General features: G+C 41.2%; 1 protein-coding gene across 7 annotated transcripts in view; it reads right to left on the bottom strand.

Moving 5' to 3' along the window:
* The window catches only part of NOL4 (nucleolar protein 4), a 155,993-nt gene that overhangs the window by 110,197 nt on the left and 22,530 nt on the right, over positions 1 to 23,266 (bottom strand). For 4 of the 7 annotated variants that reach the window (XM_054394681.1, XM_054394683.1, XM_054394686.1 and 1 more), the window contains exons 2-4: positions 12,816 to 12,965; positions 2,673 to 2,784; positions 2,063 to 2,175 (exon numbers count right to left, since the gene is read on the bottom strand). In XM_054394681.1, the coding sequence (XP_054250656.1) occupies positions 2,063 to 2,175; positions 2,673 to 2,784; positions 12,816 to 12,965 (375 nt within the window). Of the gene's footprint in view, positions 1 to 2,062; positions 2,176 to 2,672; positions 2,823 to 4,967; positions 5,003 to 8,792; positions 8,808 to 9,492; positions 9,511 to 12,053; positions 12,066 to 12,811; positions 12,966 to 23,266 lie in introns of all 7 variants that reach the window. The other 3 variants (XM_054394682.1, XM_054394684.1, XM_054394685.1) reach the window with 2 other exon arrangements.

Genomic DNA, 23,266 nt, shown 5'->3' with positions numbered 1-23,266 from the left:
ATAATTTCACCTCACCCCCTCAAACTGTGTAAACGTTTATCTGAATCTTTGCTCACACAGGCATGGGGAGAGGAGCTGGGAGCCACTGGAATCTTGGTACCAGTTGCAGCACAGCTGTAAAGGTGCACACAGTGATGAGTTCTCCTTTAGGATGAAGCCTGTTTTCCCTTCATCAGTGGCCTCAGCATAAAAAGAATGAACCAAGAATGAATTGGGAGGCTTTCAGTCACTGTGCTAGCTAGTTGTGGGATCCAAGTTTACTCCTGTCTCAATCCACCCCCTCCACAAGAACACAGAAATGATTGATGAAACCTTGGAAACAGTCTTCCTACAAACCCAAGCAGGTTTTTAAAGTGCATGAAACAGTTTGAATGTATGCACCAAAAAGCTTGCTGCTTTGTACTACAACATTTTCACTCTCATTTAGTTCTCAGTGCAGCAAATGTACAGCCTGGAGTGAAAAAGAAATTCTTAGCAAAATCCTGCTTTGAGAAAAGACATGAAGGTTTTCTTGAGAACCTTTCTTCTGCCCAGTCTACCCTGGTGAAGAAATTATTACTAAAACATATAAAAATAGCTTTTCATAAATCCAGTGATGCAAACATTTCATACACAGTAGTAACACCAGAGGTGCAAAACCCAGCTGGGCAGGGAGATACCAAGCTGTATCATTGTCACTGGCTCATCTAGGTTCACTGGTTCACCAAACACTGGTTCAACAAAAAATTCAGTCATCAGACCAGCAAGACTACACCAAAACACTCAGGCTATAGAAGCACTGTGGCAAGTGTCCCTGATCCCGTGTGTGTGCTTGGCTGTGTTGCAGTAGGAGTAATTCTTAAGGGGAAGAAGTGGAAAAAACAAGAAGTTCTTTAACTCCTAAGGCCACTGCAAGGATAAAGCCTCTTCTCTCCTGCTGCTTGCAGCCCTGCTTGCCAGATCACTGAAAAAGGGCAGCATGTAAAGGGGAGACTAAATAGGAGGGAAAGATGATCAGACTGTATTTCTGCATGAAGAACTCTGAATCAGGAATCTCTCCATGCACCCTCCACAATTAAAAAAAAAAAAAAAAGGGCAAAGCAGAACAAGAATTGTGGTATTTCTAGAAGAGTGAGGAAATTCCCACTCCATGGGGAGTTAAATAATTCATAGATCTCCACCAATAGCCCCTATCTACTCATTATGAAACCAAATCTTGCTGACCCTACAGAAGTAAGGAGCCACTCAGGACCTTTGACATAATGCAGCTGCTAAGGTTGTTCTTGAAGGTTTTCTTTATTAAAAAAACCCTTGTATTCAGGCAAAAGGACACAGCATGCAACACTGCCTTTTGGCTGGCACATAGCTGGGCTTCTAAATATTTGGCAGCTCAAATGGTAAATGAACACATTTCTAGCAAAATGAGCTTATTACAAATAATTTGGTAGGTAAGATCTGGAAACATTCTGAATAAATAACAGAAGGAAAATAATTTTCAAGAAGAAATAAATATAACTCAGCGCCAGTTCTCCCTGAAGAAGCTTGATTCTCAGCCTACTTCTCTTCCCCTTTCCCCCCCCTTTTTATTCAAAGTCTCAAAAGCAACCCCTACTCCTATTTACCAAGCTTTACACCTTAAATATTTCAGCTGATGTTCCCACAGATTCCACCTATTTCACTATAATATGTTTCATCCTGGCTGCCAGCCTTGAGGAACACCATGGCATTCACTTCAGCTGTTGATGGTATTGCTTTCTAGAAGTAGACAAGGAAAAGTCACTACTGAGCACAGTACCATCTTGAGTGAAGTCTCTGCCCTCATTACCCTTCGGGCTGGTGCAGATGGTAAAAGGGCACTGTCAGGTCATTTGAAGCAGTACCACACATTACCCCAGCCACAGAAGGGTGGTAGGTCATGACATTTTACCTCAACTTGGTTACTTGCAAACAGCCTTGGTTTGGTTTCAGACTCATGTAAAGATGAGATCAACAATCTCCAGTTCAGTTTCCTGGCTACCACAACGACAAGTACCAAAGAACATAGGAGAACAGAAAAGCAAACTTGAAAGATTGCAGGGTTTACCTCATCTTGCTGTGAATTTAGCAGCTGCAGCTTCATGTGTTTCATATAAGCCATAGTAATTGGCATGTTGTAATCAATCATACTGGTCACTAAAGTTGGAGGTTTTCCATTATCTGCAATAAAAATATTTATTATACATTTTATGTAAATTGTGGAGGCTACTTTAGACTGCTCTGCAGTCAGCCAGCCACGTCAGTTGTTCTAACTTTGGCATTCTGAATCACCTGTAGGCTGTTCAGATGGAGTCTACTACAGAAAAAGGAAACTCGAGTTCAAGCCCTAAAAAATGATGAGTTCATGCACCTTAAATGACTACAGCACATGCACCCTATCTATTCCTTATGCTCCCATACAAACATAGTTATAGCAAAATAAATCATTTCCTCCAGATAAAATCATCTTTCTCTTGAGGGTGCATAAGGTATTACACTCCATCCTCAAGTGAAAGCAGAAGCTTCACTACCTTCCAGCTGCAGTACATGAGATGATCTGACTTACTGAACCGTTCCAGCCTACCCAATTTTTATGAACCCTCACTTAAGCTAGGAAAATACAAATGGGTATTAGGAACCAAATGACTTTACATCCCACTATTTGACACTAAAACTACCTTTATGATCCGCTCCATCTGGGTTCAAATGCATTCTTTTCTGGCACTCTGAGCAGCTCATTAGAAACCGTGTCACCGCTTCTCTCGGTAGGAAGGCATAGGTCTCTGAAATCTGGAAGGAAGAACAAAACAGAGGTGTTGTTACATAAGCTGATTGAACATGATTTACCAAAACTGCACATTCTATTTCCAAACAAGGCATATTATCTTATAATGCCAGGAAGCACAATGAAAGCATGTTCTCCATTCGATGCAGGATTGCAAGAAACTGTCCGAGCTGCCTGGCTAATAACAGTCAACTCTGAAGAAAATTTCACCTCTATCAAAAGGAGTTTTGCTTTCTCTTTACATTTTTTTTCCCAGAAGAGTCATCCATAAAAGGCATCCCACTGAGGGATGTTTGAAAAGAAAAAAAAATTGAAAAGTGACTTTCTTCTTATAACCAACCCTCTTATGTGCTCTCTTTATTTTATTGTAAGGACAGGTAGACAGACACAGGACTCTGTGTAGTAGCAGCAGTGAGAGTCTCCTTAATATTTTAACTGTGCATTTGAATATTCTTGTGATGTAATACTAGGGCTTAAGCATATTCTTTTCAACAACAGTTAGAGAATTTGTGAATCTCTTGGTTTTGAAGACTCCACTGTACCTGGAGATAACCTGTAACAACAGCTTTGGGTTGTTTCCTCACTTCAACATTAACATTCTTTCCCACCACAAACTCACCAGCAGGCATTAGAGGGACTTCTTCCCTTTCTTGAAAGGGGAGGGGAGGAAGCAGTTATTGCTCTTTTCAAAGACTGTATCCCCCCCACCTCAAGGACACATATATCTTTACAGACATTTTGCCTTGCTGAAAAGGACCTGAAGGTTGATGCCAAGCTGAAAATGAGCCAACAGCATACTCTGATCACAGATAAAGCACATCTCATACTAGCTACATTCAGACAGCAGATCAAGAAAAGTTATTATCTTCCTCTACTCAATGCTGGTAAGACAGTAGATGCAATAATGTGTCTGGGTTGCCCCACACCAGTTCAAGAAGCCTTGGAGAAGCAGGAGAGGGCTCTGCAGCAGGCCACCATAGCACCTGGAACCTAAAGGAAAATTTGAATGAGGCAGAGATCTAGTTGCAGCCCATCACTGCCTGAAGTTAAAATACTGTGGAGAGAGAAACTCTTCAGAGGCTATAACCAGGGAAAAGAGTCTCCAGCTGTGGCTTGGGATACTCAAACTGGACATGAGCAGAAACAACTTCATCAAGAGCCAGTGCACTGGAGCAGCTGTACCAGATGGGTGTATGGTGGATGTTTTCAAGACACTGCAAGGCAAAGCCATGGCTTTTCTGTGATTCATTATATATGTTGATGTACATACACTGAACAGCACAAGTGGGGCAAGAAATCTCTGCCCTTTTTTTTTTTTTGCTAACCCAAGTCTTGCAATAGAGATAACCCTGAAAGAAGGACAAAGTCCCAGCAAGAGAGATTAAAAGAGTCAACTGATACCTGACTGTAAAACCAGAACAGGATTTGATTTCCTGTTGAGCACTACACTGATGGAAGCACAGAAGGATGGAAGTGGGGTATATGGGAGTGTGGATGCAGAAAGGACAAGGTAACTTTCTTTATCTGGATGCAAATGGAATTATATACTCTGCAACCACTCATGCTCCTCACAAGGGTGCTACAAGGAGGATGAATGGCCAGTTTTAACTCTTACACTCTTCTCCTTGGCTTGTCACCTACTTAACCTGTGTTGAAACATGATTCCTAAAGCTCCGTGGACCAAATCTATCAGTGACAATATTCTGGAAAACAGGTGCAGTTTAAACTAAGGTTTGTTGATGAGGCATAAGTCATGAAAATGATGCATTGTAAAATAAGAATGCAAATGAGACCATCCTGTTTATGGTATTGCTTTTTAGCCTTTTTATTGTTGTTGTTTTCTTATACAACAGAAGCCCTATTTTAGGGGCCCTGTTGTAGAGGATAGAAGGGGATAAGTATAAAAGCAACATTTATTATGTGATGAAAATTGGCAAAGATTGTCTCTGGGGCTGAAACAATTTACCTGAAAATGAAGGCACTAAATGAAGCCACTTTGGAATGGAAGATCCTACCAAAGATATTTTCAGATTATTTTTCTTGTTTTTTTATACCACGGAACAGATGCTTATTTACCTTTCTAAATATGAATACATTGGTTATACTCATGCTTTATGGAATATGAAAAAAAAAATAACTTAAACACAGTTAGAATAAGAAAACCAGCAAGTGCACATATGCAAGCAACCTCTTTCTGATAACATTTAACACATTTACTACTGTATTGAAATTAATGGAGCTTACCCACGGATTCATTAGTTGCCTGCATTTGAAAGGAATGCTCCATTTATTCTAATCAAACACCTCTGTCAAAACTCCAGTTCTGCTCAAACAAGATGAAACCTCTCCATGGAAGGCAAGTGAGCTAAGGCCCAGATTTGATAGGTATGCTCCACTGACTAGAAGGGAACCGGGTTTTGTATCTAAATTTGTCCACATAGCAGATGCTTGTGTCTCCAGCCTCCCACTGCAACATGGTTTTAAGGATGCCCTTCCCTAAATAACATCAGTTTTCACCAACTTCCTCCCCTGTTTTGCTTTGCAGTTTGAATCAGTCACATCCTAAGATTTCAGCCTGCATAAATTGGCCTAACACAATAGATGTGACATTAAAAGAGACATGGAGAGGACATAACCCCACAGCTTTCCTTATTCTTGCTGCCTGAATATACATAAGGAGCTCTTTCCAATTTTCAGTGCCAGAAAGCTTACAAACCCCACCCTGAACCTCACGTCCCAGCAGTGCAGACTCCTCTTTGTCTCTCTCATTAGAGAAGGGCAAATGTACTTTGTGAGATGCAGATAGCTGCTTGCTGGCCCTGGCCACGCTCCGAACCAGCTGGCTGAGCACCAGCTGTAGCTGGGAAGCTCTCTAACTAAATTAGCACAAGGCCAAACACAAAATCTTGTATTTCACCCTTTAGTTGAGTTTACCAGCTTGTGCACAAGGTTGGGCTGATGTAGCCTATGGAGCTGGCTTGCACATGAGTATTTGAGAGCACGACCTGGAGGCCTATGACACTTTCAAAGTAGCTATACAGAAACACCTTAGTCAGGGGTCTGACTTCAGCACAAAACATTGTTTCTGTCCTGTGTTCTATCTGAAAGAAAGCAACAATGACTCAGTCCTCCCTGATGCTGTATGTTCTCCCTGCCTTCAGCAGCCCAGCCCCTGCTCCCACCTCTCTTCTCAAGGCTGTTTGCTAACAAAAAAATACAGCCAGACCATCTCATTCAGTGGTGTGCTGCAATAAAGCTGTATTTTTTGAACTGCAGTTTCACACACACAAAAAAACCCCCACAAGTGCACACACTTCTAATGTTCAGAAAAAATAAAGCCAGAGAAGTGAACTGAAGTGGGGGATACTGCATTATTTACATCCACACACTGGCAATGCAGATCAGCATATTTTTGGCATGATCTACAAAAAAACTGCTCATGCACATGCCTGTACCAATCAAAGAACAATCAGTGCTGATTTACCATATTGATAAAATTACTTGGATTGCTTTAAGAAAAAAAAGAACAAAACCCAACTGTAAGTATACTTTTTTTCTTTTTTCCCCCCAAATATGAAGCTTTAGAAGTATCTTTGGGGATTCCTTATTCTTAGCAGTGGTTTGATTGCACATTAGCACATCTTCTGTTGCTTGTAGAAATATGTTATCTTGTATCTGGATGTGTTCTGTACCACAAGCAAATCAGAAAATAAGAAGATTCTAGGAGGTTGGTGTTTTGGTGTTGTGTACTGGATGTAGCTCTTGCAGATGGATGCATTTTAGATTGTAAAAGAAAAAAAAAATGAATAAACAAACAAAACCCCAAAACAACATCAACAACAAAATAGAATCTGGAGCATTAAGCAAAAGTGCAAAAATCATTCAGTGTTTGCTTTACCCTCAGAAGTTACATGGTAAGAAGCAAACATTTCCTAACAGGACAGTCCATGCACACCTTCACATATTTGGTTTTAACTCTGAACTCAGAGGAAAAGTAAGAGTTGACTTCAGCAGGTTCAGAGTCAAAACTTTTATGATCTCATTTCACCATTCATAGATTTTGCCATATCTCAACCCATCCAAAACACTGCCCAACAATGAAGGCCTTCTAGACTCCAAATTGACCTGCATGCTGTCTACAGAATCCCATGAAGAGCACAACTACCACAAGGCAAATAGCCCAGCACCTGAGCATGTAATCTGATTTAGACTGGAGCTAAGTGATGCCTGCCCTCACTATGTATTGCATTCCTACTGCAGCACTCCAGGCAGAGAAAACAGGCAAAGTCTCCTTTATGTTCTCCAACAGTTGATATAAGTGCAGGATGTGATGATACAGCTTTCAGAGCCACATTTTTTTTTTAATTTGGAAAATTAACAAGCTCTAAACTGAAAAGCAGATTTTAGGACACATATGGCAGAGAAGGAAAGACAAGTGTGAGGAGAGGGAGTGAAATTTTGCAAGTGAACCCATTAACCCCTAAAGAATTAACACGGAGGATGTATGTGTAGTCTGGAAGATACAACATGTCAGAAGAGAGATTGTCTTCTTCTTGTGTGTGTATCGTTTTTTAATTAAGGAGAGTAAGGTGGGGGTGGGAGAGATGATCCAAAGAAGACTTCCAAGAGGAGAAAGCGAGAGAGACAAGGAGGGAGTGAAGATGGTAATCTGTCCTGGGCCCACAGCCATCAAACCAGGTGGCAGAAATTGGTTTCTTGATGACAGGAGGGCAAGCCTGCCAAGGAAAGTCCTCTCCTTTCCTCAGCAAGAGGTCAGAAGAGAAGGCTGACATAGGAAAGCAGACCTATTACTGAAGGGAGTTTTATCAAGAGCTCACTATCATGCTGTACTTGGAAAATGCTGTTCCTTCTCATGCTAAACTTGTGCTTCACAGCTCCCTTCCCTTCCCTCTCCACGTAGCAGAAGCTGCTTTCTGCGAGGGAAGCAATGGGGAACACCTGCTAGAGGGACTGCTGCCAGGACACTCAGCACTTGCCCTTTGCAAAGAACCAAGAACAAGTCCATTGAAGAAAAGTGCACTTGGCTTGGCTGTTTGGATGTGCACACAGGAATGCTGTGGATGCAAGGATTTAAACATGCTAAGGCCCTGCACAAGCCTCACATTCTTCTGCTTCCCTGAGGACAAGGTCTGCCCTGGATGGAAAACAGCCAGACCCAAACCTGATTTAACCTTCCTCTATCAAAGAACTTGTACTGGAAGGAGCCAATCTTATTTCATAGTGCAACCTGTCAAAAAAAACCCTCTTCCCTGAGGAAAACACATTCACTGGGATCTTCAGAAGGGACACACAGGCACATTCCTGGTTCGGGAAAGGAAAAGAGTCACACCATGTTTCACAATCTGAGGAAGGTTTTTTTTTTTAGGGTAACAGGAAAGAGGGAGGCTACAGCCTGATCCCAAACCAAGAAAAGTTTATTACTGCCATTGGCATTACTGAAATGTGGTGGGATAGCTCCCATGACTGGGGCATGGGATTAGATGGGTACAAGCTCTTTAAGAAAGATAGGCAGGGGAGGAGGGGAGTGTACCCCTCTACATCAAAGACCTGGCATAGAAGCAGAAGTGACAGCCCACAGCTGGGCCTGAGAGGAGGCAGAGATGTTTTCCATCTTCCATGACAGACCATTTGAGTCTCTTGAAAAGTGTAACAAGGCTGCATTTTTCTCCTGGTTTGCACTGAATCACAAGAGTTGTCCTAACAGCTTGAGCCTGTTGCATTATGCTGCCACAACTTTTCCCAGTCACTCCCACCTCTGATATACCCCTCAGCACCAGAATTTAAATTTTAGAAAGCCTGAATAGTTCATCCTGAGACATGCAGCTCTACAGAGGCACAGAAAGCCTGCCATGAACTTGCTGCACACCTTTCCCAATGCACCAGACAGATTCTTTTCCTGAATGCTTCTCTCTACTGCATCCCTGTCTCCACTTTGACACCACAGCTCTCCTTTCAGTGAGGGATGCCTGTACAAACAAAAGTCCTGTGGGACAGAGTGTGAAAAGTACTACCCCAAAGCAAGGTAGTTCTTCTTAGGACACTGACCTGCAGCAGTGAGTGCCAGCACAGCCACCTCTACAAGGTTACTCAATAGTTTCTCCTGACCTCCTAACCTAACCTTCCCTGCATCAGCACATTTCACCCCATCCCTTATGGAGCCTGGCAGAGGACCTGAGGGGAATGCAGGACAAGCAGGGATCTGTTGGGCACTGCTGCTTTCCTTGGCACCAAGGAACATGCTCTTTTCACCTTCTGCACCTTCTTAGTCACCTGTGCCCCTCCTGAGCAACTAACTCAGCCAGGCCTTGTGAGGGAATTATCTCCCAGATCAAGGCCCTAGACTTCTTCCTTCTTTGTAAACTTCCTTGGGAATCAGAAAACTACCTGAGATTATAAACAGCATATGAAGTATTCCTTCTGTCTGGCATACTCCAGATGTGATTTAAAGTTCTTGGTGTCATTTCATATATATAAGCCAGGTCTGGTTTTTGCTGGTGTAGAGCTACCTACAGTTATGCTGGCAAGGAACACAGCCCATCAATCTTACATTGCATGCAAGATGGACACCTGAAATGAGCACAAAACCTGACAGTTAGATGGGAAGCTCACTCTTTTTTTTGCATGTTTTCAAGGTTACTCTCCCACATCATCTACATAGACTTTGTACAATTCCCTTCTCATCCATTAGTGTGCAGAGAAGAAAACAGAGCCTTATTCTGAACTTAAACATTGAAGCAGAGGAGCTTTCACAATTATCTACAGGGCTTGTGGCAAGAAATGATAATGTTTGAGTCTGGTACATTGCTGCCCCAACTGAAATAGAAAGGCTCCCTCCCAATACACTGCTCTTTCAGAGGTACTACCACCACATCCTATTTATCTTCCTGAGCAGCACTGCTGTAAGAAATCCCACAGAAAGAAATCAGTTGTAAAAATGCCATTTGCTTCCACACAGTTAAATAAATCAGTGCAGACTACAGATTCACTGAGTCTGTAAGCTGTTCTGAACATGCTTCTTGGAGACCCGTGCTGATGTATGTTGTGACTCTATCAACAGTTCTAACACTCTACCTATTCCAAATTGTTACTCTATACAAATGCCAGCAGTAGCCAGTTAAGTCACTTTTGACAATTTCTAATCATGCTTGAGTGCTACCCAAATTTTAAGTGGATCAGGTTCACTATTGAAACTAGAGACTCACAGATATATAAGCAAATTAAGTCACTTTTGACAATTTCATTTCTAATCATGCTTGAGTGTTACCCAAATTTTAAGTGGATCAGGTTCACTATTGAAACTAGACACTCACAGATATATAAGCAAATTTATTACTTGAAATCAGTATGTTGCAGTTCTTAGAACTGTGCTATTAATTTTTTTTTTAGAAGTTCAGGTACTGAAAATCCATGAAAATGTTTATGAACTTCAGAAGTTTAGCAATTTTATACCAAAACTGTGGTGGTTTTCTCCCCATCATTTCTCTGTTAAAATGTTTCATTTATCCAGTCAGAGAGCAGAAGCAATGTGATCATCACATGCCAGGAATCATGAATAACAAGTAGCAGTTGCAGCACACAGGTTGTGAACCATCCTTCCTATAAAAACTCTTCACTCAAACTATTTGCTGAGTACTTATGCATGATAACTACATTCACAGATCTCAAGGATGATTCACTTTTGACATGTGAATAAAGAAACAAGACTAAATTAATCTTGTTCCCAACCCAATTAATAAAATTAAACCTTGCCAAAGTATTTCAGTTTGATTTATAAAGCTTTTAGTGTGTAATGTTTTGTGGCACAGCTACCCAAGGTACTACCTCTTTCCCCCTGCAATGCCACAGAGATAGCTACTGAGTGGCTTGCTGGAACAGCCTGATGCTGCAGCTCATCATTTTCAGTAAGACATTCTTTGGGACAGATCCAGCAAAGGAGCATATATTTCCCCAGTTAGTTTGGCAGAGTTTGAGATCTGTTTGCCTAACCTAATTCTCATGTTAAGATATAGATAGAGTTGATATTAGTTTCTTCCAGAGTCTTTTTTTACCTTTTTTTAATCTATGGAAATCTAAAAATTATATATGTGAGTCCTGTCCTTGGGAAACAGGACTCAATGCTCTTAATAAAATAATACACCATGAAATGAATATAGAAATAAATATTGCAGACTCTGGTAAGGACACAAACTTACATCTGAGCATGCTTATCCTCTGCCCATAACAATGTAATAAGCTCAGGTCTCAATTGCAATATAAGCTGATATCAAATGACACTACTGCAAGCCTACTGTGTGGGCTGTTGAATCTGCACAAATGCTTCTCCTCACAGAAGACACACTAGTTGTCTTTCATGCTGTTCACAACAAGTAAATCTCTTATCTGGCCTGGAATCATGGGCTTCTTCTTGGTAGTAAATATTATGCTTGGCATCTATTTGTAAGATGATGACTTGAAGTCTTGTATTTATAGCTAGCAGCATTCCTGATACTCGGATATTATTCTACAAAGTTTGTGACCTATACCTTTAAACAGCTTACTGAAGTAAAACAAAGTAGAAAGAGAAAGGTCAATAAAAGCATTATTTTTCTAATGCTTTCTAAAAGAGAAAGCATTAAAATATCTTTGTGGCCAAATATTAAAGTGGCCAAGGAGACAGATGAAAATTAATTTAGACAGTTTGTGTTTGTTCACCTTTAAATAACACTCCAAGCCTTACAAAAGCACACCCAGTGACTGATGACTTACTTCATATATCTATCTTAAGGTCAATACCACCAGGAACAAATTATAAGAAATTTTGCCAGGGGCTTTTCCCACAACAAACTGTCTGAAATAGCCTATAAATAAAATATCTGTGAAGGGATTCTTAGATACATAGTAAAGATTGGTTATGTACCTGGAGAAAACAGTAATGGATTTTTTTTTTCTTACAGCTAAAATTGAAGATGTGGTGATCAGAAACTTGGAGTTGCCCCACATTTTGGTGACCTCTTCTGAATAACGTTTGACATGACTGCAGGTTGTGCAAAGAACACTGTGTTCAGGGCACCTCAGGGCCCTCTGCACAGCCCTCTACCAGCTTCATCCCGCTGGGGCTATGGGGAGAGATAGCACAGCTGCTCTGCACCCCAGCCAGGGCTGTGGGATGGGCTCTGGCTGGGAGCCCCTGCCCTGCTACCCTGGAGAAGCCTCCAGTGCTTCAGCAGCTGGAAACATCTGGACAGGTGGATCAAGAGCTACCACAGCTCTGCACATGGAGGTTTGGCTATCCAAATCTGGGCAAGCAGATACATTGGAAGCACCTTGGGAAAGTGCAGTAAACGTTTCATTAGTTCTCTGTAAGAAAAGGAAGTGGTGTAATTGTGCTACTAACCACAAAAGCTATTTAGAGCTATTTGAAGGCAGTGGCTGGTTAGGTCAAGCAGTCACAGGCAATTAAAAATCTTACAAATCATTTCTTTCTACTCAGACAGTTTCTGCAGGTGTGAGAGTTGCCCTCTTGACATCTCTCGTACCTAGTAGCTTTCTGACCTCTGGAATTTAGGATATTTACAAGTTTTTCATACCAATAAAACACTAAGTGTACTTAGACTGCAGCAATAAACTCTAAGGCAATGTCATTTATATGCTGAAGTACAGTGCCTCATTTAGCAAATTCATGGCAATACCTTCTAAGTCTTCTTTAAGACTTTATCTACTTAATAGTGATTAATGAATACAAAGTTAATAGAGAAATTGTCAAACCTCTATAGAAAGAATGAATTCTCTGCTTGTACCAATGAGAAAATCTCTGTCGAAGTCAATGGATCTGTCCATGTCCTTATGACACTGAAAATGTGATTTCTAAACTGTATGTTTTCATGCACTACTGAAAGATCTTCAAAACAAATTTGAGGGTGAAGGTTGCAGCCCTAATCCAGCTGGAAGAAACACAAATTGCATACCACGTGACTAAGCCCAAATAATTCATGCTTTTAGAGGCTGAGGCTCACTTTTGGTTGGTGTTTTTACTTACAGCTTTATATGTTCTCTTTTGTCCAGCATGTTTTCTGATTTGTTCTCCATTAGGCCCAGTTTCAACATGCATGGAATAGATAATGTCAAAGAAATCTTCTACGACGGCTACCCGCCGTAAAGACAGCTTCTCATCTACACCTACTCCATCCTGAAAGGGAAAAAAAAAAGAGAGAGAAAAGAAACAGTAAGGAGGATGGGACAAATAGATGAATTATTATAATCCTGGGACACATACTCCTTAGAGCAAAGAATTTAAGACACTCTCACTGAGATCTGAAGATCACCCACCCTGTGAATGAGAGAAACAACGTTACGGGAAAGCTGTACGGTCCAAAGGATCACACAGAGCCTTGCAAGCAGTCCATTTTGCCAAGCCAGGGCATTTGGTCTCTTGGTAAAAAGTGACCTTTCACTCTAGTATGTAAAGAACAAAACAAAAAGTATCTGTGCTGCTTTCTCCAGATGCACAAACAAGATTCAAAGGCAGAAGCAGACCCAGACACGTGGCACAGCAATGCATTATGAGGCTGTTTAATAAGAAGGCAATAGCTCTTTCATCCCCTCATCCCCCTCCCAGTAAATCTGCACCTAGTATTTCATAAAGGTATCTAATAAAAGGGTTTAATTCACAGGTGCCAGAGCTGATTGTAGTTATGAACACAAAGGAAGTTGTTACAAACAATTTACCCCTGAGAAACCTGCTTGAAAATACACCACATGAACATGCAGTGCAACGTGAGGGGGGAAAAAGGGATGGTATTTAAAATTTGTGATCACACAGATGTCTGCTTGGAACAAGTGACAGGAAAGTGAGGACACCTACCATATGATTTTCAAAAGTGACAGTGCCATGGTAGCTAAAGACTTCTAAACAGAAAAAGTCCCCAGTGCCTCTGAAGTTAATCAGCGCAGTTCAGTCCTGTCTTTAAATCCAACCACCCACATGAGGGTTTTTTGTTCTACAGCTGTCTGTGGGTTCAGTTCGAATGAAGGGACAGGAAGTGGGACTCCTGTTTCTCCAGAGCAGGCATCTATCCAGCAGGCTAAGTTCTAAAACAACTTAAGTGAATGAAGAATAAAATACAAATGGCCAATTCACTTGTAGTGCAACACAGTGTTTGAATTTAGAGCTCTGGAGGCAGCAGTGTCACCTACCCTTCAATGTGTATTTTAAGCAATAAGAGCACTCCAAAACAACCATCTTTGATAATACCATTACTGCTGCTGCAATTCATGCCACAACAAAACCTGTTTACACTGACCCTCCTGTGACAAAAAAAGTGCAATTTTTGCTGTGCTGACCAAATAAAGCCAAAAGATGAAAACCAAAAGGTAATCATTATTTATGACTCCCAGTTGCTGTCCCCTTGCTCCTAAGTTCTTGCTAACCCCTTCAAGGGAGTTTACTGGATGTGGGAAAAAATGATTTATTTTTCTCACTGCCCCTATTTTCACTCCAGCCCACTTTTATTTTTCATAGAGTTCACTGAAAGAATCCAAATAATCCCAATGGCTCTAAAGAACCCCCCAGGGTGACACAGAGGAGCTCTGACACATTCCCAGTAGTAATGGAGAAAATGTCAGTGTCTTTACACTGTAACTTTCTAAATCTGCATGTCTCCAAATTATGCTGGGTCAGGAGGTGTAGACAGCTACCACCCAGATAAGTTTTGTCCTTCCTGCTCCAGTACACCCAAGCTTCTTCAAAGAGGTCCCTGCCCAAAGCTGGTCCCTTCCATCTGCACAGCAGAGTGTGCTCTTCATCGCCAGGAGACGGATGGACCAGAGCAGAACTCCTGCACATGTGTGACAAGAAGACTGTCATGGTCCTGACAGAAGTGATGATGATGTGGATTCAGGATGGAGGAAGATGAGGAATTTGCAGTGCAGTCTTTAACACAAGTTAAAGCCTCAGATAGATCAGCTGGGAACAGTTGCTCTGGTAGCATGGCTCCCATGCCATCCAAAGTTCCTAACTCAAAAGTTTTGTGGCATCATGACAGGTTCTGCTACCAGCATCATTAAGGATTAGCTTGGTACTGCCTGTCACTACTGCCCACTATTCAAACAAACAAAAAAATGCTTTCAAGACGGGGCCAACAAAAAAATCCAGATCTTTGCAGCTTTAATCTTCAGGGGAATTCACACATGAGCTCTGTAGGGGGGGCCCATCTTCAATCATTATTTTCTCACCACCCCAAGGGCATGGTGGGATCCCTAACGATTTCAAACGCTCCTGTTACGACGGCAGTGTTATCTCATGCTGCTCTCCAAACACTCAGAAGTTTTATAGTGTTGATTAACTGATAAGGATTTAATCTGTTTATTACTAATGAGTTTTGGTTTAGGAAATTTCCTGTGGGGGAGCTCTCCTTTTTTAATTAAAGAGAAATGCATCCCAAAATATTAATTTACAATCGGAGCTGTCACCTCAGTAGAGCTGACACATGCAAGCATTAGGAATACATTCAAAGAAACTCAAACAGGAAACTCATTTTGCTGCTTTTGCTGGCCATAGTGTGAAGTACTCTTTCATGATGGTTCTCCTACCCCCTCCCAGGACACCAATACCCAAAGGTATGTAGCCATGATGTAGATGCTCTCTTGAAGCTGGATTTCTCCATCCAGCTGAGTAAAACAGCAAGCATTGCCTACTACTAAAAATACAAAGAAGCAAAATCTGCACAAACTCTCTGTCATGCTTCCAGAAAATGAATACAAACTCTCCAAATCCTGTCAAAAAAGGAAAAAATGGGGCAAAAATGGTTTAAATGGAGTGGAAACTTCTCCAGGGGAAGACAGTACTGCTCTTTAACATCTATACTTGCAACTCCATCATAACTTTATCTGGTGGGGAATGGATATGATTTAGGTCAGGCTTCATTCTGCTTGGTGCTGTACCAGGCAATAAGGAAGCCCTTGTTTCAGACAACCTGCAGTGCTGCAGCTGCTGCTGCATGGCTGTAAGCTGTTGAGTCCACCTGGCAACATGCAGTGCTGTGCAGAGGTGAGCCTTAGCTGCACAAGCAATAAACCAGATGAGTAAATTGAATAAGGTAGCTACTTACTGAGATTTTTGATGCCCCAATACTGACATCCCAATAAGTAAAAAGCTGAGCAAATGATACAGCCCCAAATCTCCATTTAAACCGTGAAGTCTCTGAAGTGGACACAGTTGTATCAGGCTTTCCTGCCATATGCCATTACACTACACTTTTATCCTGAAATTGCTGTCTGACAGAGGCATTAACAAAGCTGCTCTACTTTATAAGCTGGCTCTGGGTAAAAATCTTCACAGTGCCTAAGGGGACATTTTTTTTTTTAGCTTCAACTAAGGCTAAAAAGAGGCAAATGAGGGAATACATGATAATGCTATTCAGATGTCTGAAAGGCTATGAAACATCCACAAGGGACAGGACTAGTAATAGGTTTAAACTACAGCATGGGAGATTTACATTAGACATTAGGAAAAACTCACTATTGATGTGGATGGTCACATACAGTAACAGTTTGCCTGGGGAGGCTGTGTCACAGGAGGATTTTGAGACTAGTTAGACAAATATGTCAGGGATAGTTTAAGTAAATCCTGACTTGGATAGACTAGATATAAATTGAGTTCCTTTTTGATAACTCTATAACTGAGAAGCTTAAATGCCACTTTGAAAGTGACTTGGGTACTAACAACTCTGAAATAGCAAGGAGGATATTTATAAATCACTGAGGTATTTTTAGAACTTTCACTCATTATGGCAAGAGTCCAAGCCCTACTTTCAAAAATCACTTTGGAACAGAAGCCTCACTGAATGTTTCACTTCAAAAATTGGACTTAGACTCTTAAATCTTTTAGGTCAAACTCCATCCAACTTGTTCCAGCCAGCACAGAGGTATGCCCCTATCCTAAACCAGTTGGCTCAGATTCCTCTCTGGCCACCAGCATGACAGGCACTGCCTAGACACAATTCATCTTCACAGCTGCTGGAATGGTTTCGATCTCTACCAGTGAGAAATTACTTAATTTTCCCCTCTGTACTACAGGGTTTCCTGTTTACTCTTGTTTTTATTTTTTATTCAGTGCTCTTCCTATGTTTTACAGATACAAATAAATAGATGTTTCTTTTCATTTTCAGCCCTACAAATTCTATTTACATTCTGAGATTGAAGTTGTTTCTTTGTTTGTTTTTCGACATCTACACAAAGAATAAATTTTGGGACAGAAGTGACTTTTACAGAGACTTGTGCTAAGGATCCCTTTGAACAAGGATGCTTGAGGAGAGAGTCAGTCTCTTTCCTTGAGGTGGAACCTACAGGGTTAGTGGGAGTAAAGAAGGAAAAAAAAGTTTGCCAGTGAATTGAACAGATAAAAATCTTTTTCAAGACAGCAAAGAGATCTGTAAAATGAAAGGCTGTCATTTTTACAGTTACTTTGAAGAGGAGAAAACAAAATTTAATACAAGCTTTTAAAAGTAAAGCCATTAAAACAAAAGTGCTTGCAATTCCTTGCTTGAGAAGAGCTGGACCCTCTCATGTGCAATTTCTTGGGAGAAACAGGTCTCATAAAAAACCCTCCTGATTCATGAATGAATAAAAAACCTATAAGCATCTTTACAATGTTTGAAAAGAATTCCTATAAACACAGAACAGACTGAAATAGAAAATAAAAGTAAAGGCTTGGTTGGTGGTTTTATAGAAAATGTTCAGGTCTATAAAAACCTCTTGTAAAAGCATCAAAGCCAAAAGCATCTACAAAACATTAGGAGTAGATGGAAATAACTGTCAACTGAAATATTTCATAAAATACCATAAATCACATAAAACTGTAAGACTGCTTTAAATGCAGGATATGACCTGTAACATTTTCCTCAGATAGCCAGCAGAGTTGAAGCACATTTTGGTCACCACATCACTGCCGACTGGTGTGGCCTTTTGCAGCCTTGAAGATGAATTTCCTCTGCACAGGAAGCAAAGTCTTTTGTTGATTAATACACTGCTCTGAAGGAACTACATCCTCACCAAAGGTTTTGCACATAACCCCCACCTTGCTAGCTTGTACACAATGAGCTCCTGATGCGATTGTCTGTAGGTATTTTACTCCTTTTGGATTCAACCCTGGAAACTTTTATATAGGAACTGTTAGGAGGAACCAGGGGTAGTTATGTAGAATCATAGAAAGGCATAGGCTGGAAGGGACCTTAGAGGTCATCTGCTCCAACCTCCCTCCCACGGGCAGGGACTCCTCTCAACTAGACTTGGCTGCACAAAGCCTCATCTGACCTGGCCTTGAACACCCCCAGGGAAGAGGCAGCCACAACCACTCTGGGCAGCCTGCTCCATAGTCTCACCACCCTCATACTGAAGAACTTCCTAAGATCCAGTCTTCAACCATTCCCCCCTTGTCCTGTTTCTGGACACCCTTATAAAAAGTCCCTCTGCAGCCTTCCTGGAGGATCCATTCAGGTATTGGAAGGCAGCTCTCAGACCTCCTGGAGTCTTCTCTTCTCTAGGCTGAACACCCCCAGCTCCCTCAGCCTGTCCTCATAGCAGAGGTGTCCCAGCCCTTGGATATCTTCTTGGCCTCCTCTGGACTAACTCCAACAGCTCTGTGTCCCTCTTATACATTTGTCTGCAGAAATAAGTTAAACTAAATGATCAGTTCTATGAAAATCCTAATTATACATTACTTCCCTTAGCTGCTTGCTCAGTAACTGTAAAAAGATTAATATTTTAAAAGAGTGATGACCATTTAAGAATGTCTCATTCCCCTCTAGAAATGAACAAATCTAGTTCCATCAGCACATTGATTTGAATTCCCAGGTTATTAGTACATCCATTTGATTATCTAAATATTTCCTGTCAGCACAGTATAAAATCTACAACAGATCAAAAGTTGTAAGTATTTGATAGCTATTATTAAGCAGCCTAAAAATAAATAAATTGATCACTTCTATCCAGTTCCTAATGGAAAGTGTCTATAATAGCAGAAGTAGTATTTATTATTTGAAATGTATCATTTCTGTTCCTCATTATATGATCTGTTTGAACAGCAAATCTCACATTTTACCAGCAGATGGAGACAGGAAAAATCAGAGTTACATTAAGTCAGAACCATTTCTAGCTGACAAAGTCATCTCTCTGGAACCTTTAGAGCAGCAAACCCTAGAAAGACTAAAGCAATAATCTAGGATGTGGCAGCAATGAGTCAAACTGACCTAGATCTTGAAAAATAAAGATAATAAAGTGAAATAAAGTGCTAAATTAATATGCCATTCGAGATGAGAGACTAAATCTGAACAACAGACAGAAAGTTTGGGGTTGTTATGAAAGCTGTAGGTGAGAAAAGGTCCTCTAACTGCCTTGATAGGGGAGCTGAAGAGACTAAATAAACAGCAACAGAGACCAAATCAATATTGAGAAAGGCCTTTTCTCCTCTATCTCTTGAACCAGTCTGGATGTTGGAAAAACAGCAAAGCCAAATCTCTGTTCATAAACAGTAAGAGGTGAGTTCTGAGTGCCATGTACTTCTAAAAGATCCTACCCAAAAGTATTATCCTACTGAGACCTTCCAGGTGAGGCCATCGTCTGCTATTAAATTAAGCTCTAGCAATTAGAGATAATGGATTGGGAAATCCAACACATCAAACTGCAAAATAAGGTCTGTCACTTTCCTTTCCTTTCCTTTCATCTTCCTTCAGAAGTATGGATGGATAGGCAGATCTATCATCAGAGTTAGTGCAGGACAAGACCTCTGAAATGAAACACAGAACATGTCTACTGACTCTGGTTATCTCCCACAGAAAATAAACATGGACATGGGAAGCAAGAGGCAATTTCCAGAAGCTGTCTCAAGATCAGCTGCACTCAGAACCCCAAAGGAATGGCAAAGACCCCTGTGGGTCAGGCATAGCCTTGATTGAATTTCAGTCTTCACAGTTAAGAGCTACTTCTAAACTGAGTACTCTTTTTCCCTCAGTGTACTAACACCTGATTATTTTTTTTCTTTAGGTGTTCAAACATTTACACAACCATTATGAACAAAAACAGGGCAGAAGGCAGGCCACACTCTGCTCTTTGTGAAATCTGTTGCTGCAGGCTAACCAAACACCGTGAGCTGTATCTCCGTGACCGAGCTGGTACCACAGGAGCAGCAGATCCGTAGAGCAAAGCAGCTGATACCAAGGAGCTGATTACACACTGCATGTGTTTCGGGCCAGTTCTACCCTGTTCCTCTGCACTGGCCAGCTGTTTCTGGTTGCAAGCCAGCAGGTGCACACCTGGAACAAATGCCACTTTTCTTTCACTGACAGGAATCAGGTTCTTGCACTGTAAAACCACTGCACTGTGAAATGACAGACAGCAAGCTCGGTCAGGAGCTTTGTTTCAAGGGCAGGTTCCTTCTCCAAACTAAAATGCCAGTGCAGAAGCAGCCACAGCTTCCTTAGAAAGACAGTGAGATAGGATTTTTCACACAACCACACTGTGGTAAACATTACCCAAACCAAGGAGGAAGATAAGTATCTAGCTCAGGGACACACATGGGGAATAGTAAAAAGAAGCTGAGCAAACCTCCTGTTCTGACCTGGAGACCACAAAACAAGACAGTTCTTTGCATCTACGTGGTAATTTGGTAAGCATGAAAAGATTTGCTTTTCCCAAATAAGGTTACCAGGCTAAAACAACCAATGCTCTTCAAATATTTTTGAGTGTAGGGGACTTCAAAATGAATGGGTGTGCATCCTAGAGTGGACAAGTTTAGTGTATTTTGTGGGTTTCCCTAAACTGTAATATCTGGTATTGTCTTCAGTTCAACAGAAAGAAATTGGCAAGCTGCTAACTAACTGTTAATTCTGAACAGTCCTGCCTGCCATATTCCAAAAGTGAGCAATTACCCAATTCTGTTTCTAAGAGTGTTGTACTCTACAGGTATTGAAGCACTAGGGGAATGCAACGTAGATCTATAATGCCACCTTTTTTCAGACTGATGAAATGCAACTACTGCACACCAGAAGTAACCTAACACTCAAGTGAAACTTAAATAACGAGAACTCATTGTCCCAAAGTGCTACCTGTGAAATTAAATGTATATTTTTAAATCATATTCCAAATAGTAAGGAGCCTCTGATGGAAGGATGCTCACAGAGGCAGCTTTATTAATAAATAGCATGATACATAAGTGCCAAGAGTTACAGACTGCACTCAGGTGCCAAGAGGATATCACACCACGGATCAACACAGCTCAGTGACAATACTTCTAAAAAGAAATAATAAATGGCTTCAAAATTCTAATTAATTACTCACAAAAGTCAGGGGAACAGGATGGATTTGAAGACTGCTAGTGGGCCATAGTGGGTTTGCGTCTAGATCTCCAGTTCCAACTCCAGCAAGGGAGTTCCCTGAAGTTACTTCCACCTTCCATATGCAAGGAACAGCCCTGGGGTGGCAGGGAGATGGAGTGAGTGACCTAATCTCTCCTATCCATGTTCCTGCAGCAGCTGCTCACTTGCTTATACAAAATGAGTTCATGGTCTCATCACAGTTCCCAAAGGACAGCTGTCTCCATCACCAAAACCATTGCTACAATAGACCATTAGATGCCATTAATTGGTAACCTCATTAGCAACATCAGTAAAGACACTGGGGATCAGATTTTAAGCTGCACTGGTGCTATACAGGCCTTTGCATCACTCATACAAAACCCTGGTGCAAAGCAGAGAGTAACAACAACTGTCCCCAGCTCCAGTGCCAACGGGGAAAGGAGTCTCCAAGACACCCTGTGGCACCTGGCTCTCTGACCACATTACCAATACACTTCCCACGCTGGAAGCAAGCTGTTTGTTGCAAGGAGCAAAGAGGTATTTTCAAGACTAAGTATTCCTGGAGTATAAACTAACAGCCTCAATGGAAGTTCCTCTGGATTTCTGCAAGGACAAATGGACAGGGAATGCAAAGGGGCTTGCTGTAATTGCACAGGTAATGTTACCTGACTAGAGGAAAAGGCCACTGGGTTCTCAGCACTCAGACCAGTACAAAACTGAATACCTGGGTCTGTGCTTAGCACATTGGCTTCTGCCTGTTGGTGGTTTTGGCAGTGGTGTTACAGCCCTGATGACCAAAATGAAGCAGAAACTGTGGTGAGAATCAGGGTCTGTTCTCAGATGAAGCCACACAGTACCTAGAAGAATCAGGCAAAACACAATCTCTCCACCAGGTCTGAAACAGAAGCAGCAAACGTCATGTCAGATATTGGCAATAACTTTTCAGTGAGGCCAGCAAATGCCATGAACAAAATCTCTAATGAAGTTCTTCAGGAAAATTCATTATGCAAACGTTATCCTTCCAATAATACATTTTAAAAAGCCAAGATTTTTGATCCTATCTCAGACCCCAGGGGGAACTTGGGCATTCGAAAGTAGCATCAAACTAAATTAGCTGCTACACAAAGAATATTGTGCTAATATTTGTGTGTCTATGTGTGTGTACAGATCAGGTTTTACCAAATGAAATTATCTCAGCATGCGTATGGGGGGCTCTTTAACAACTTCTTAATTACATTACATTTCCCTAATTCTAATTGTGGTCGTTTGGTGTTTTTTTTCCACTCCTACAACAGCACTTTCGTGGGTAACCCAGGCAAGAACAAGTGCCAGATGCAAAAACCTGTGTGTCTGTGAAGAAGTGCTGCTGCAGATAGTCAAATTATTTACACCCTTTTTTTTCTCTTTTTCTTCTTCCTTCCTTCCTTAGCCATAACCAGAGTGCACAGCATGAAGAGGCCAATCTTTGCCAGCACAACCAAGTTTGAAAAACACTGCTCAACCATATGTTCAGCCCTGACCAGCGTGATAGTTAGGAGGCTGACATCTGCAGACGGAGAGTTCATATCACCACTCAGCACAAACATGCTGCTACTGTACACTGAAGTCAATATTAGCCTGACTTTGCTTAGGAGAAATTTTCAACACTGATCTACAGTTTCATCTTGCCAATTAATTTTTGCCACAGTAATGTAAACTAAATATAGCTCTGAAAAGAATCTAGGAGAAAAACAGTGGTGCTGACTGAAAAAGGGAGCCTTTACAAACCCTTTTGGTGGTCTCCTTCAGAAGGAAAACTCTTCTGGACCAAGTATTTCCTTGAAGCTGTTTGTGTGACAGAAAACACTGGCTAATGCTACACATGATGAACCTCCGTGAAAGCCCCACCAAACTCTATTTGGCCCACAGGGTTATACCCTTAGAGAATACAACCATCTGAAAGAGCCTCGTCAATCTCTCTGAAGACTCAGCAGTTTTTCTCTAAACAAACTGGATCAACCTTTCTTTCAGTAAGCACTCTAAGAACATGAGTCTTTCCTGCCTTATTTAATGCTCTTCTGAAAGAACTCAAATGTTTGTGGGAGTGTTATTGGTTCTTCTTACAAGGGCAGTAAGATAAAATGCATTTTCCCTACCACCT

This window comes from Indicator indicator, chromosome 31 (assembly GCF_027791375.1).
Source record: "Indicator indicator isolate 239-I01 chromosome 31, UM_Iind_1.1, whole genome shotgun sequence".
Taxonomy (NCBI): domain Eukaryota; kingdom Metazoa; phylum Chordata; class Aves; order Piciformes; family Indicatoridae; genus Indicator; species Indicator indicator.
The sequence above is the reverse complement of the archived record's forward strand: the minus strand, read 5'-3'. Positions and strand labels throughout refer to the sequence as shown.